The following is a 14,465-nucleotide window of genomic DNA, read 5'->3' on the forward strand; positions in this document are numbered from 1 at the left end:
CTTGAAGATTAAATGAATAAATCTGTGCTAGGTGCTCAGAATAGTGCCTGGAGAAAATAAGCCCGTAATAAATGCAGTTAATGGTATATTAATTTTAACATTATACCTCCCCACCTCCCCTCGGGACTGCTCTTGTAACGCAGCCGCCTGCGTGTCCAGTGTGTGTGGTGTCGCCGCCAAAGTTGGTGGTCCACCCAGAACCTCATTGCCTGATCGCGGCGTCCTCCCGGCTGCGTAACCGAAAAGCCGCTCTCGGGCCCCGCCCTCTGGCTGCCTCCACGTCTGTGCCTCGGCTGCCCATCGGCCCTTCCCCTCCCAGAAGCTGTGTCCTCCTGGCCTCTGGAGACAAGACAGCCCTCAGCCCCGAGTTGCGCGGGAGGCAAGGGGCTCTTGGGGTCTGTGGGTGGCGTCTCGGCCCCGCCGTGGCTCCTGACCCTCTGACGCATGTCATCAATTTCACACCAGTGAGGGTAACACCCACTCTCCGGGGACTGGGAGTCCCCACGGTGAAGTGCCCCGCATACAGCAGGCCTGTGGGGTGGCTGAGGCAGGGGCGGTGGGGGTGGGACAGCCCGCGGTTCAGTCCTCGCCGGGCGTGGGCCCGTGAGCGGTCCCCGCACCTCCGCAAGCTCAGCTTTCTTTGTGCGCTGAGGGTAGAGGGGCCCTGCTTCTCAGGATCCTTGTGCCCATTCAGTCGGGTGAGTAAAGGCTCAGCAAGAGTTCCACGGGCGTCACCCCATTACTAGCAGCCTGGTGTCCTGCCCTGCGGACGCTGAGCGGCGCGGCAGGGCCGTGCGGGGACAGGGCCTGCTGGGGCCAGCGCTCAGCGTCCCCTCCGCCCTCTTCCCCGCAGGGCTCTACTTGCTGGTCGGCGCAGGGGCCCTGATGATGGCCGTGGGCTTCTTCGGCTGCTGCGGAGCCATGCGGGAGTCGCAGTGCGTGCTCGGATCTGTAAGTGGGGCGCCAGGGAGTTGGTCTGAAGGGCGCCCGACGTCTGGCCTCCAACGCCAGCCCCTTCCCGGGCCCACCGCGACCTTGGCAGTCACCCCTCCCCGCGCCTCGGTTTCTCCATCTCTTGAGTAACAACAGTATTATCTTTGTCCCTGCCTCTTATGGAAAGTGGGCGGGGGGGGGGCGGGGGGGGCGGTGGCTTGAGGTCGTTAGTGTAAAGCACTTTGGGGAGGAAAAGTGTCTAATAATTGAAAGGGGCAATTATGATTGTTCTTTTAAAAAATACTACTTCACAGCAAGTGGGGCAGCCAAAAGGCTCCTACAGGCAGGGAAGTGCTGCTACCAACAAGAAAAAGCATTGCTGTCTGAGAGCAGTAACTTCCCCAAACGTCCCTCCTGCGGCTTGCTTTAACAAGCAGCCTCTGTTTGTTTGTTTTTTTTAAACGGAATAATTTCTGTTAACTGCTATACATCCAATGCCTGCGTGACCTGAGAGAAACGAGGCACAGGGAGACAATGGACAGGAAGAGAGTTATTTTTTCTATTTCCCCCCAAGGAGTCAGAAACAGCAGGTTTATGGGCGGCCTGGCCCTCGCCATGGCAGCCTTGAATTTTAGTACGTAAAATCCTTTTCTACTAAAATCCGTTTCTTCGTCTCCTTGCCCTTCCTTCCCTCTGCCTTTCCCCTGCCGCTGAGCAGCTCTCTGTCTTCTTTATCACTGAGCTGAGTTAGAGCAGAGCAGACCCAAGAGATGGAGCAGAAATCTGTCCGGCACACCTTCGCGTCCGCTGCCACCTCTGCAGAGAAGCCTGCAGGCTGCAGTCTCGGTCACGTCGTCCTCACAGCCAGCCCCGCCCCCATCACTCTCCGCCTCCTGCTCTTATTTTATGTGTTTATAGAACCTCTTCTGTCCACCCAGTGTTCACTGAATACAGGTGTCAGGCACTGTTCTAGGTAGTGGGATTTTGATATCACTGTCTGAAGTTTTCTTACGCGACTTTTTTATTGCTTTATTCCTTTATCATATGGACTCCTTTCCGACATAAGTCCGTGGCAGCAGAGGCACAGGTGTCTTTATTCACCGCTGCGTGCCCAGCACCAAGGACAGTGCCTGGCACAAAGTAAATGCCCAATAAACACTTGTTCAGTGGACTGATGAGCGAGTACATGAATGAGCGGACACACTACATGGCACTAAGGGACAAATGCCTCCAGCTAGGTCAGCTCTCAGCAATCACCTTGTCTGAAGTTTTTCAAATGAAACTAGAATCAAAGAGGCTAAGTAAGTTGTAAAGGTACTGAATTAATGACGTTGGTATCTTCTCTCTACAGTTTTTCACCTGCCTACTGGTGATATTTGCTGCTGAAGTAACCACTGGAGTGTTTGCCTTCATAGGCAAGAGTGTAGTAAGTAAAAATTACTTCCAGTTTCTTTGTATGATGGTTCAAATGTTCTTGTTATGGAAAAAGATAGGAGCCTATTGAGACCCATAGTGATGTTACAAAACCAAGTAACCCCCACAAATACAATTTACACAGAACTTTGTGACTGAGAGGCATTGGATGGGACAGAACTGGGCATCTGAGCTGGGCATCTGTAAAAAATAGTAAACATGTAGAATAAGTATATATTCCCTCCTTTGGAATTTTCCTAAGGTGGCTGGTGTCCTAAGGTGTGCACACATGTACACATTTTTCCGGGGAGCCAATTCATAGCTTTTGTTAGATTTATAAAGGTGTCTGTGATTTTTTTTTTAAATAAAAGAATTTCTAGTATAAGATTATCCCTTATTGAAAGGGAAAAAAGAAGTCAGATTGCAAGTGTGAAAAAGAAGGTTGGGGAAGAACGTGCATTCTCATCCCTTGTGACTATCGTTTGTCCTTCGGGGTAGGCTCGACGCCTAAAGCCTGACCTCCAGGTGCCGGTGAAGCCAGTTAATTTAGATCTGTGCGCAGACTGTAGGTGTCCAGAATAGGCCATCGGGAGAACCCACAGAGGAAGTGGCCGTTCAGATGCTTAAAACACACTGTGGAAAAGAGAGGTGTTTCCGAAAAGGAAGAAGACTGGAATCTTAAGTTTACTGTATTTCACATAAATTCATATGAGTTGTCAATGTCATGTTTGTGAAATTATTTTAGATTTTAAAAAATAGTAAATATGTAGAATAAGTATATATTCCCTCCTTTGGAATTTTCCTAAGGTGGCTGGTTATGTGTGTAAGTTAGAGGAATTCTCCACATTTTATGGGACATTTGAAGGCTGAAACAGTTTTCCTTGGTCATGAACACCTTTGAAATCATGTCATGAGAAGACTTGAGTCCCTTTAACCAGTGGGTAGCAAGAAGCATAGGTCCAAATCCCCGCCACACATCCCAGTCACCCGGGTCGCCTGGCAACGTGGGGTCCAGTTGATGCTGATGCCCATTCAGGTTCAAGAACCCCCCCTTGTAAGCAGTCTTTCTAGTCTATGAAAATTATTCTTGTTAGTCTATCTTCCCATCTTAGAAAGTATCTTAGAAACCCCAGATCCTATAATATGTTCCCTATATGCAAAATTATCTTAAAATACAGAAAAACATATTGGAAAGGCTGTATTTTTGAAGGGTAAGGAAGAGGAGGTTTTCCTTGAGGAAAGGAGAATGCTTGAAATTTCATTAGACTTGTGTCTGTGATTAAAAAAAAACAAAAACAAAAAACACGGATCTCTAGTATAAGATTATCCCATTCGAAATGGGATAGAAGTCAGGTTCTACTCACTGTCCCCTTGGGTCTCCTGGTGCCTTTCAGGCGATACGACATGTCCAGACCATGTACGAAGAGGCTTATAACGGTTACCTGAAAGACAAGGGGAGGGGAAATGGGACTCTCATTACCTTCCACTCAACAGTAAGTAATTTTACTTCTTCCTTAAAATCTCTTCTTCTAAATAAAACTTGTAGGCCAGGTTCTCTCTGATCACCTGGGTTAAAAATAAGATGCATGTGATATTGCATATATTTTATAAATTATATGTTATAATGTATAGATATGCATATGTGTGTATACATATATTTCTATCTGCATACTAATACTGTAAGTTTACTGTTGAAAAAATCCTTAAAGAAAAAGAAAAATGTCCTTAAAGAATCTTACTATATCTAGGGTTTCTTACAGAATGTCTGTTTATGCTGTTTTCCCACCCTGAAGAGATGCTCTGGAATTCATATCATAGAATACATTATTTGCATATTATTATTTGCCATGATAGTCAAGGAAGCAGCTTTAATTCACAAAGACTGGCAAATATAATAGTACAAAACTAAATTTTTTGTTTTCCTGAGTTATAAATTTTATTTGGCTTTTATATAGTGGGTCTTACAATTCCATAAGCCTAACTTTCAAAACACTAAGAAAGAAACAAAACTGTCTTTTTGGTAAATTTCTAACATAAATAAATAAATAAATGAGGGCAAATTCGGCGAAGCCAAGCAGCAGCACCGTGGGCCCGCCCCCGTGGTACGCACAGCACCCGGAGGAGGAAGCGGCCCAGCACACAGGTCACGAGAGGAAGTCAGGACATGTGCCCCAAGGACACAAAAGCCAACAGACAAGAGCTCCAAGAAAGTAGCCACTGTCGGTTTCTCTCCAAGGGTGGCATGATGGCGCACCAGACACAGCCATGACCAGTCAGAAAAGCTCCCTCTCAGCTGCAGCTCTGCCCCCTGATGGCTTTGTGACCTCTAGGAAGTTCCTTGCCTCCCTGATACTCAGCTCCTCTTGTTTGTAAAATAAAGGAGTGCGTGAGACAGCCAGTTCCTTTCCTTCTGGAAAGTCCTGCCATCAGCACACGGCTTTGAGCTACGTGCACTCAGTCAAGGAAGGCTGACCGAGTCGTGGGGTTTCTGCGCCACTGCGACACAGAGGAGGAGCCGTGAGCCTCTGGGCCACGTGTTTTCAGGGAGCCCAGCTCTTGTCTGTCAAGGGAATGTCCTGAAAGGCACCAACCACGTACCCGCTCAGCCTCAGCTGCCCCGAGGACGTCAGGCTGCACACAGGTTCCTTTGTCTTTGAAGGGCCAGCCCTGAGGCAGGACACCTGCTTGCTGGCCAGCCTGCAAGCCCTGGTCTTTAGCCCCTGGAGTGTACTGTGGTCTGTTCTCTGCTCCGACCCAGACTGTCCCCAGTTAATGAGCCCTTCCCGAAGCTCATAAAACTTAAGCTACTCAGCAGGTTAAATTACTCCCAGGCTGCAAGAAAAAAATACTAGAGGCCCAACTCCTGTCCGAAAAATGGCAGTTTACACAGACACTGAAATTAACTTCTTGCCAGTTTGGGTTGCCTTGAGTCACTTCCCATCATAAACCTGAGGCAACTTCAGAGAAGTCGTTTTCTTGTTTTGCCCGCACAAGCATGTGACTCTCCACTCTTTCCAGAAATGGCGGTTTGGGTGCAGTTCGGGCTGCGGTGACCGCCCCGAGCTGCCCTGCTGCCGCGGCACCCCGGGCCTTAAAGACGGCCCCCCCGCCCCCACTCCTCCCGTGCCCTAAAAGCCTTTTCTGACTCTAGTTTCAGTGCTGTGGAAAGGAAAGCTCCGAACAGGTCCAACCCACATGCCCGAAGGAGCTTCCAGGACCCAAGGTAAGCGTCTCCAGCAGCCTCTCGAACAAGATGGGTTTTGCCTGCTGGGAGGGGACTGTCATTTCAGAAGGCCCTCTCCCAGTGCCATCTGGGCCTCAGCATTATTCTTTGTCAAGTAAGAGCCGGTTCTCAGTCTCCGGGGACCGGGGCAATGGTGCAGGTAGCACTCACTAAGCTCACCCGGGCCAGAGGCGCGCACCCAAGAATGCCGCCCCGCACCCTCCACAGGGACACCGTGCTGCTCAGTGCTTGATTATTGAGTGCCATGTATCGGGCACTACACCAGGTTCTGAGCACTCTGTGAAAAGCGCAGGTCCCTTCCTCAGTGGCCTCACAGACGGGCCACGGGCGATGCCGCTGCACCTGAACCCATGCGGGGCGCCGCGCAGACAGAGCGGGGTTAGGGGGGCTTCGCAGAGCACAGGGTCCTTGAGCTGAGTTTTGACAAAGGGAGGTCATTCCAGGCCCAGAAAGCAGCAGTGACAGAGGCGTGGCCGTATGAGCCTGCAGGACTGCAGGACAGGGAGTCCGGGGCGGACGGCGAAGAGCATTTTTGGGAGAGGCGGTCGGAGGCGTGATTTCACACCTGGGGATTTCACAGGCTTCGGGAAGCGCAGAGGGGTAACACCGTCGGTTTTGCATTGTAGAGGGAGCACTTAGGCTGCGGGGTGTGCCGGGCGGAGCTGAAGCTTAGAGGCTAATGGAGAGCGGCCCCTTTGGTGACATTCAGTGGTCACCCTGGTAAGAGGGGATGAGGAGTTAGAGCAAGTCACAACGGTGGGGTGGGAGAGGAAGCGACAGATTCAGAGATGTTCCCGGGGCAGAATCAACAGGCCTGGACAACTGGCTGGGCCAGAGTCGGGAGGGAGGGGAGGCAGCTGAGGCTTCAGACTTAGGTTGGGTGGGCAGAGGGTCTGCGCAGTGAGGGAGGCGGGTGCGGGGGGAGGAGCAGATCCTGAGGGCAGAGGGCAGCTTCGGCCTCGGTCAAGTTTGCACTTCAGGTGCCTGTGGGACTTCCAGGTAATCTGTGTTGAAGATGCAGGTGTGGAATCCCAGCATCCTGGTGGTAGCTACAGCCGTGGGTGTGGGTGGGAGCACCCAGGGAGAGAGTGTGGGTGAGGAGAGAGGTGGCTGAAAATGGGGCAATTAAGAGGTAGGCTGAAGGCGAGAAGCCAGAAATAGACTGTGAAGGAGGAGTCGGAGGCAGGGAGAGCGGAGCTACAGTGGCACCTAGGAAACGAGGGAGGAGGGGGCGTGTCCATAAAGTCACATGCTGGGAAGAGGACAAGAACGGGAAGGCTGGAAGTAATTCGTTGGGTTTGGTGCTTAGGAAACTGTTAGTGGCATTGGCCCTGTGATTTCAGTGCAGCGGTAGGGAAAACGCCGGTACCACGTGGGGAATGAGGAAAATAGGAGAATGCGGGAACAGTGACATCGAGGCCTGAGGCATTCGGCCCTGAAGGGGTGGAGGAGAATTTACTCCCAGTTTGCATTGTGAAGCGCCCGCTGAACACTCCCTGAGTCCATGGGAGTTGGATGAAGTGACTGAGGCAGCCGTTGCCTTGGAGGGCTCACCCTCTCTGGCTGGGGAGACATGGGACGGGGCGTGGGGGGAGGCGGCATCGCCCCACAGGGTAGCCTGAGACCCAGCCAGGGGCACAGGACTCGGGGGCTCCCAGGAGGCTCCCCTGGCATGATTCCTAGGGTGAATTTTGAAGGATGAATAGGAGTTCAGCAAACAAACAGGAGAACGAGTATTCCAGGTAGAGGACGTCAGGCACGCGCCAGGCCTGAGAAGGGAGCTGTATTCAGGGGGGCGTGGGGTCGGGGAGGGGCCGCCCAGAAGAGTCCTTTTAGAGAAGGAGCCTGTTCTCGAAGGGCCTCAGACACTCTTGTGAAGCCAGAAGTCTGGACTTCGTGCCGATTGCTTAGACTACCGTCGCAAGTGGGCTCTGGGATGGTATTTGCATTTTCCTGACTTTGATGTAGGAGCAATAGGGAGGACTGCAGGGAGATGAAAAACCCGGAGCCGAGGAGACCAGTTGGAAAGGCTCTAACCACATCGTCGGCCAAGAGGTGCTAACTGGTAACAGGCTGGACTGAGCGGCAGGAATGGGGAGAAAAAGGCCTTCTAGAAAGTGAAATCTGCCGGACCTAGTGGCAGGTGAGACATGAGGGAAGACAGACGGACCCACTGCAGGGTCCTGACTTCATCATCTGGAGGGATGATGGTATCATTTATTGAGCCCAAGAATAGAGAAGAAAAAGAAGAAAATTTTAGAGGGAAAAAAAAGTGAGGTCAGTGTTTAACATGGGGATTTGGTGGAGCCAGTGGAAGTTCCAAATGGAAACGCCCAGTAGGCAGTTGGAAAATCTGGTTTGTGGCTCAGGAGAGGGATTTGGGAATCTTAAAGCTGTAGATTGTATTTGTTCCCTTAGGTTTGGAGGAAAAGAAGAACAAGGATAGAACTCTGGGGAACAACATTTAAAAAGGACCAGAGGAAGAGTTGCTAAGTAAGGAAACTAGGAGCAGGCAGACTCCAGCGAGGAGGCGGGACAAGGGGACAGGGAACATCACCAGGGCCAGGTGCTGCCACTGAGGCCGGTTCAGCATTTACCAGGCACTGGAGAAACAAAGGCCAGTGACACAAAGTCCCTGCTCTCCAGGAACTCGCGGTCTGTTGGCAGAGGTGACAGCAGTGGTGGAGTGAGCGCAGTGTCAGAGGGGCGCGCTAACCTTGAGCAACCCTGGGCGGTGCTGCGAGAGCAGGGCGGGGCGCTTAGGTGAGGCCAGTGGCTGCAGGGACCGGGAGGCTACCCGGGGCGATGACCTCTGGGCTAAACCTCAGGGCGAGAGGTCATTAGCAAGCGTTTGGCAGGAGGGCATCGGAGAGGTCTGCCCCCAGCGAGCAGCAGGAGCAACAAGGCAGACACAGAGAACGCGAGGGTTCATGGGGGGAACTAAAGGCTCAAGAATGAACAGGGAAGCTGGCCGAACGGAGCGTTTAAAAAGTGGCAGCCTGGCGTCGGAGGCGGCCTGGCAGCGGCGTGAGGACAGAGCCCGGGCTGCGTGAAGCGGGATGTAAGGAGGAAGGGCGCCCTTCCCATGGTTTGCCTTTGGGCAAAGGACGCGAGAAGAGAGTTCAGAAAATCTGACACCCAAATTGCCATTCAGCACATCAAAATTACAGGCGATTAGTAGTAATGTTAAAAATAATAGCAAGTTAAAATAAAGAGATGCCATTGTTTAACCTATGAAATCGGCCAAGTTTTTTTCCTTAATGATAATATGTAGTGTGGGGCACAAATGATGTAAAATGAGTGCTGTCGGAGAAATTGGTACAGAGTTTTTAGAGGTCAATAGGAGTATATGACTAATGGGTTAAGTATGGTCATGCCCTTTGGTCCAGAAATTCCACTTCTCAAAATTATTTTAAGGAAAAGAAATCAGAGCTGTGGACGGAGACTTCCATGTGGTGGTGTTCACTGCACTGTTATTCATAAGAGCAAAATCCCAGTAGGCCATTAATACGTGACAGTAGAGGACTGTCTTAATAAGTTATGTACTACCACAGGATAAAGTGTTTTACAGCCATTAAGATTACAATTTTAAAGAATCTTTCATGAAAGAAGACATTTTTGAAATTTAATGTTAAGTTTAAAAAGCGCATGGTTGTGTATAAAGAACGAGCTTAGTGTTTAAGAATGCACCAACAATGCTGGCGATTATCTTTAGTGCCAGATGCCGGGTTCGGTACTATCCACGGTTTCAGGCATCCACTGGGGGGGGTCTTGGGACGTATCCCCCACGGATAAGGGGGGACTACTCTACCATCAGGTGTTACTCCTGACTTTTCTTTTCCCAACAGAATTGCATTGATGAAATTGAGACTGTAATCAGCGTTAAGCTCCAGCTCATCGGAATTGTTGGTATTGGAGTTGCAGGTCTGACGGTGAGAAAGTTTCAGAACAGACCTTTCTGCCCTCTGAGAAGCCTCGTACCTTTGCATCTTGTTTCTCTTTGAGTGTGATGGCGGTATCTTAGGAGAGGTGTCTTCTAAAGGACAAAGCCATTTGTTGACAGGACATCTATGAACAAAGCTATTTAAATACATTAACACCGAGTTCTCTAAAATAAGATACAAATACCATAACATTGATGACTGTGAGTTTATTATTGTAAACTTCCCAATTTAAAGCCACCAAGCTTAAATTAGACAAGTGACTTTCAATTCTGGGTCTCTTCCTGCAGTTAGGAGTTTGAAATAACACCAGGTTAACCCCTCCCCCGCGGTTTATGGAGTCGGCGCAGCGTGGGACAAACAGCGTGCGCGCCAGCATCAGGCCGCCTGGCTTCCACTCCTGGCTTTGCCACTTACGAGCCCTGGGATCATGGGAAAGCATAATTTCTCTGTGCCTCAATTCCCCCACCTGTAAAATGAGGGTTTTAATGTACTGACCCCATGACATTGTTGTGAAGATTAAGTGCAATACTACATACAAGTATTATTAGAAATTAACTTGCATAGTGCCTGGAACACAGCACTCAGCGAATGCTAGCTGTTGGGTCGTCTGTGTGCTTCTAAACCTAGAATCCAGGCAGAGGGAGCAGCCATATGTGACAGCGTGGGTCGCGGTGCCTCCAGGCACTGCCGGTGACTCCGTACTTCTGAGGCACAAAAGAAGAGTATGCAAGAATGGCTAGGGACAGGAGGGTATGGAAGGAGTAGCCAGCAAGGGATGGCAGGGAGGGGGTGTGAAGATCCACATAACTGAGGTCTTTATGTGTCCTTGGCTAGAAAGAGGGGAACCACTGAGGACCTGTGGTGCCGCGTGGAAATCAAGTCAGAGGGAGGCAAGGTTGGAGGCAAGGTTGGAGTCAGGCGGAGCCAGTCCAGAGGTGGTTTCCATTGCTCAGGATCTGAGTGCCAAGAGCTAACGCTAAGGCAGTACTTACCCTGTGACCCTCTATGTAGGCTAATTCCTGACCTAAGCTAAGACAGGGGCAATGGGAATTGCAAGGAAATCAACGAATTGGCAGGTCTGGGGAGACACTCAAGCATCTTTTTTCTCTGTTTAGAGCACAGGGGTGCGGCAGTGGATGCATGCACTATGCCGAGGACCCCAATCCAGGGACACCTCGCAGGCCCTCCCACCTGTCCCGGGGCTAGCCTGAGCACTGCTCTGCGGTGCAATATTTGAGAGCATTCTATAGAACGGAAGCACCAGACAGACCCCTCCCCACAGTTCTCCAGTCTCGATGAATGAGCGTCCTAGAAGCAGTCACACTGACTCATGACAGCGGCAGGAGGAGGCCTGTAAAGTGCCTTTCTGAGGGGATCCCTTCTGATCACAGCCCGGATGAAGCCGCGGTTGCATCCAGCCTGCACTCCCTCCATAGGCCATCTTGAATCAAACCCCCACCCCGAGTTTCTCCGTTAGTTCATTTCTTCACGTGTAAGAGTTGCACAGTGTCGTCAGTTAACCAAATGTCCATTAGGTGTCTCCCCTGCCACACACTGGTCCCGAGTCAGCCAGAGGCATGGAGCCCTGCCCAAGCTCAGAGGCCATTCCCTTACTTAATGTCTACCCCCGCCCTTCTGAAATAACTGATAAACACATGTCTTCTTTACCTTGGCACTTACAGATCCTAGTGTGGTACAGGATGGGATTGAGGGGAGAGCAGAGAGTCATGGTACTGATTTCTTTAAACAAACACTGACAACAGTTTATGAACATTGTCCCCACAGAGAGCGTTCCCCCGGCTCTGCAAAGGGGGGGGGAATGATTGAGGACAAGGACCTTCTGTTCAAACCATATAAGTGGCTACGGATCTTGCCAAGTGTTTGGCTTTTCCGAGAATTATCCAAGACGGAGAAGACATCAGTAATATCATACCTCAAACACCTTAGGTTATGCTTTGGTAAAACTATTGAGTTAAATAGTGAAGCATCACTTATACCTAGAAATGGACCAGGAATGAAGACATGGTCCACTTTTTAATATGCAGTCACTGTTGCAAAAATTCAAAGCGTTTCCAACAATGGACAATTATTTAGATCACAGGCATATTTAAACACCTAATGGTTATAAACAATTTTCAGAGCAAATGTAGAAGAGATCTGAAATTAACCTGAAACATAAAATTCCCAGATCAGTAGTGTATTATTAGTCTTTCACAATTATTAACAATGGTTCTAGAAGCTAGATGCAGAGCCCTTTGCTTAAAGCAGAGCCCTGTTACTTTTTAGCAATAATAAAGTAGGAATGCATTTTAAGCAGAGTGAATGTGGAGGTCTTTAACCAGTAATAATTGAGTGAGCATATAAAAAAGCCATCGATAACCGGTAATCGTTGGTTCTATTATTTGTTAACTAGAGTTAGACACACAGACATTTTGCTGAGCTTTTCGTCAGTTTTTATCATGTGAGAGTCATTAACAAGCGCTTCCTTCTCTTTCAGATCCTCGGCATGATATTCAGCATGGTCCTTTGCTGTGCAATACGAAACTCCAGAGATGTGATATGAAGCTACTTGTGCAAGAAAAATGCAACCTAGAGCTTTCATATAAACGTCACAGGAGCTGTCTCCTGGCTCATTTTTAATATTCAAAGGACATTAGGATTTAAATACCTTTCTGTCAGTTGTACATTTGCACATGTATGTACGTACGTTTGGCTCATTACTGACTTGCCCCTCGGGTGAATGCCTGTGTATGTTGACTGAGAGCATATTTGTGTGTAATTTGTGTGATTCCAGTGTATGCATTACACAGAATGAAACTGGTTTGCTGGAAATTCCTGATTTGCTATATAGTGAAAGGAACAAGTTATTAAATATTTAAGTCTAAGAAAAAGATAAAAAACATTGATAAACTTAAGTAATAATGGATGGGTTTCTCAGAGTCTAGCCACAGAAAGCTAGGTGCAGAGAATTCAGGGATCCCTCATCAACAGAAGCAATAAACCGCAGGAATGGAGAGATCGAGGTGCAGTGTTAAAATTGACTAGGTCTGAGGAGAGTGGAAGGGTTCCTAGGATTTTTTTTATATACATGCTCTCCCCAGAATACAGTAAACCACAGTTTTAGACCTAAATACATCTGTACAACTAAACATAGCATGGAAAATCTAATTTGAATAAGTCATACTTTCCTAGTATTTAAAAACAAAAAAAAACCTCCCTCTGGAAAGAGGGTCACACAGACAATCATGTGTCCTGTAAAAGTGACTGTTGTAAGGACTAAAAAAGAAAAAGCCTTTTAACAACTTTTTAAGGAAATATTTTTGTTCTTACATAAAGGTGTTTCAATATTGCTTTATTACTTTCTTTTTCTGATGCTACGCTCAACTTTTGCAACCCTCACAGCCACAAAAGGGCTTTTATCTCAGACTTCTCTGTATTTCCCCAAATGTAAGGATGGGAAGACTAAAGTAAGAGATCTGGCAACTGTAAATTGTGGGAAAGAGAATTTTTACGGGCACTGTGTCTTTAAAATACCTCATTACTTGAGTTTACATATCTTCCTAATTTTTTGTATTTTTCTTATTTATTCACCTAGAGAGTCCTTCTTTATAGATTAAAAACTACAGTTTTCACCACTTAAAATAAATAAAACAAAATTCTTCATAAGTCCAATATTATATCATGAGCATCCTTGACCAACCCAAAAGAAACAAAGAAAAGCCTCTTCTCCTGGTTGTCTGTGCACAGAGACAACTCAAGGAAACAAAAAGAGTTCCACACACACAACAGACACCCGTTTTTTACAGTGCACGTCCCCTATAGAAATAAAATCTTCATGTTCTATTATGGTCTTGATGCTTCGTTTTAAGTATGTGTAAACCCAAATATAGGATCTAAATGGACATATTTGCCTATTTTTAATAACTTGGTACATTTAGTAAATCATGGAGTCCTTTCTTATTATTACATTTGAAATGGACACACACAAAAGTGAAAGTACGGGGACTTTGAAACCACCAAGCAGGTTTGTACACGTGTGGGAACGCAAGACTTTGGGTGTGCTCTTCCAAGAAATTTTACAAACCATTTTACTGAGAAGGCCTAACGGTTGGAAATCGCCTCAGGCCTGTAGAGAATGACATTTCCCCTTCTGCCATACTTGCTACTGCTACTAGGCCTTTCTGGGGGAGAAAAAAAAAAAGTCAGACTGGAAGCAAGCTGCAAGTTGAATTGTGCATAGCTGCTTTACTGTATCTAAGAAAATTGCTTCATGAAATAGCTGTTTATACCCAGTAGTTGAGAAACACAACCTTTTCAGCAAAGAACAAACAGTCCATGTCTTTGATGGCTTTATTCATCTGTCTTCCTGAAGACGGGACACGCCCACGTGTACACTCAGGTTTCTTTCAGCTCAGACAGTGTCAACAGAAGTGAGTTTCATTGTATATCTGAATTAACAACCTTAAAAAAGACTACAACAGTTAAGTGCAGAAGAGCAGAGGTCTGTTCCATACATGATTAATGCACTCCTTTTGGAGTGATTTTTCCAAATTATGTGCCATGAGTAAAATTGGAGAATTCCACCTCTTAGTGAGGGCAGATTTATATATAACTTGAATCTGTATATACATCTTGAATTCCTATATATCTTGAATCTATATATAGCTCTTGGGTATGTATCTCTTGAATATATACACATATATAACGAATATATGTATACATGTGTGTATGTGTGTGCATGTATACACGTGTGTGTAGGTGTATATGCATGTATACATTTGTGTGCACGTATATACACACACAAATATAAAATTTTATTTATGTCTGTTTACCTGAACTGATATGAGGTCAGACCCAAACATTTTCTTAAGCATCTGGTGCCAAAGTCTTGACTTAAAACTTCTTGATGAAATATTTAAGATATTTCAAAT

General features: G+C 47.6%; 1 protein-coding gene across 1 annotated transcript in view; it reads left to right on the forward strand.

Moving 5' to 3' along the window:
- TSPAN2 (tetraspanin 2) overlaps window positions 1-14,130 on the forward strand; it is a 39,729-nt gene extending 25,599 nt beyond the window's left edge. The window contains exons 3-8 of the mRNA XM_054564804.1: window positions 854-951; window positions 2,285-2,359; window positions 3,741-3,839; window positions 5,498-5,569; window positions 9,439-9,522; window positions 12,032-14,130. Of these exons, the coding sequence (XP_054420779.1) occupies window positions 854-951; window positions 2,285-2,359; window positions 3,741-3,839; window positions 5,498-5,569; window positions 9,439-9,522; window positions 12,032-12,097 (494 nt within the window). The 3' untranslated portion in view covers window positions 12,098-14,130. The remainder of the gene's footprint in view (window positions 1-853; window positions 952-2,284; window positions 2,360-3,740; window positions 3,840-5,497; window positions 5,570-9,438; window positions 9,523-12,031) is intronic.
- Window positions 14,131-14,465: the final 335 nt, after the last annotated feature.

Source organism: Pteronotus mesoamericanus, unplaced genomic scaffold, assembly GCF_021234165.1.
Source record: "Pteronotus mesoamericanus isolate MK-2021 breed Mesoamerican mustached bat unplaced genomic scaffold, CSHL_Meso_final scaffold_99, whole genome shotgun sequence".
NCBI lineage: Eukaryota > Metazoa > Chordata > Mammalia > Chiroptera > Mormoopidae > Pteronotus > Pteronotus mesoamericanus.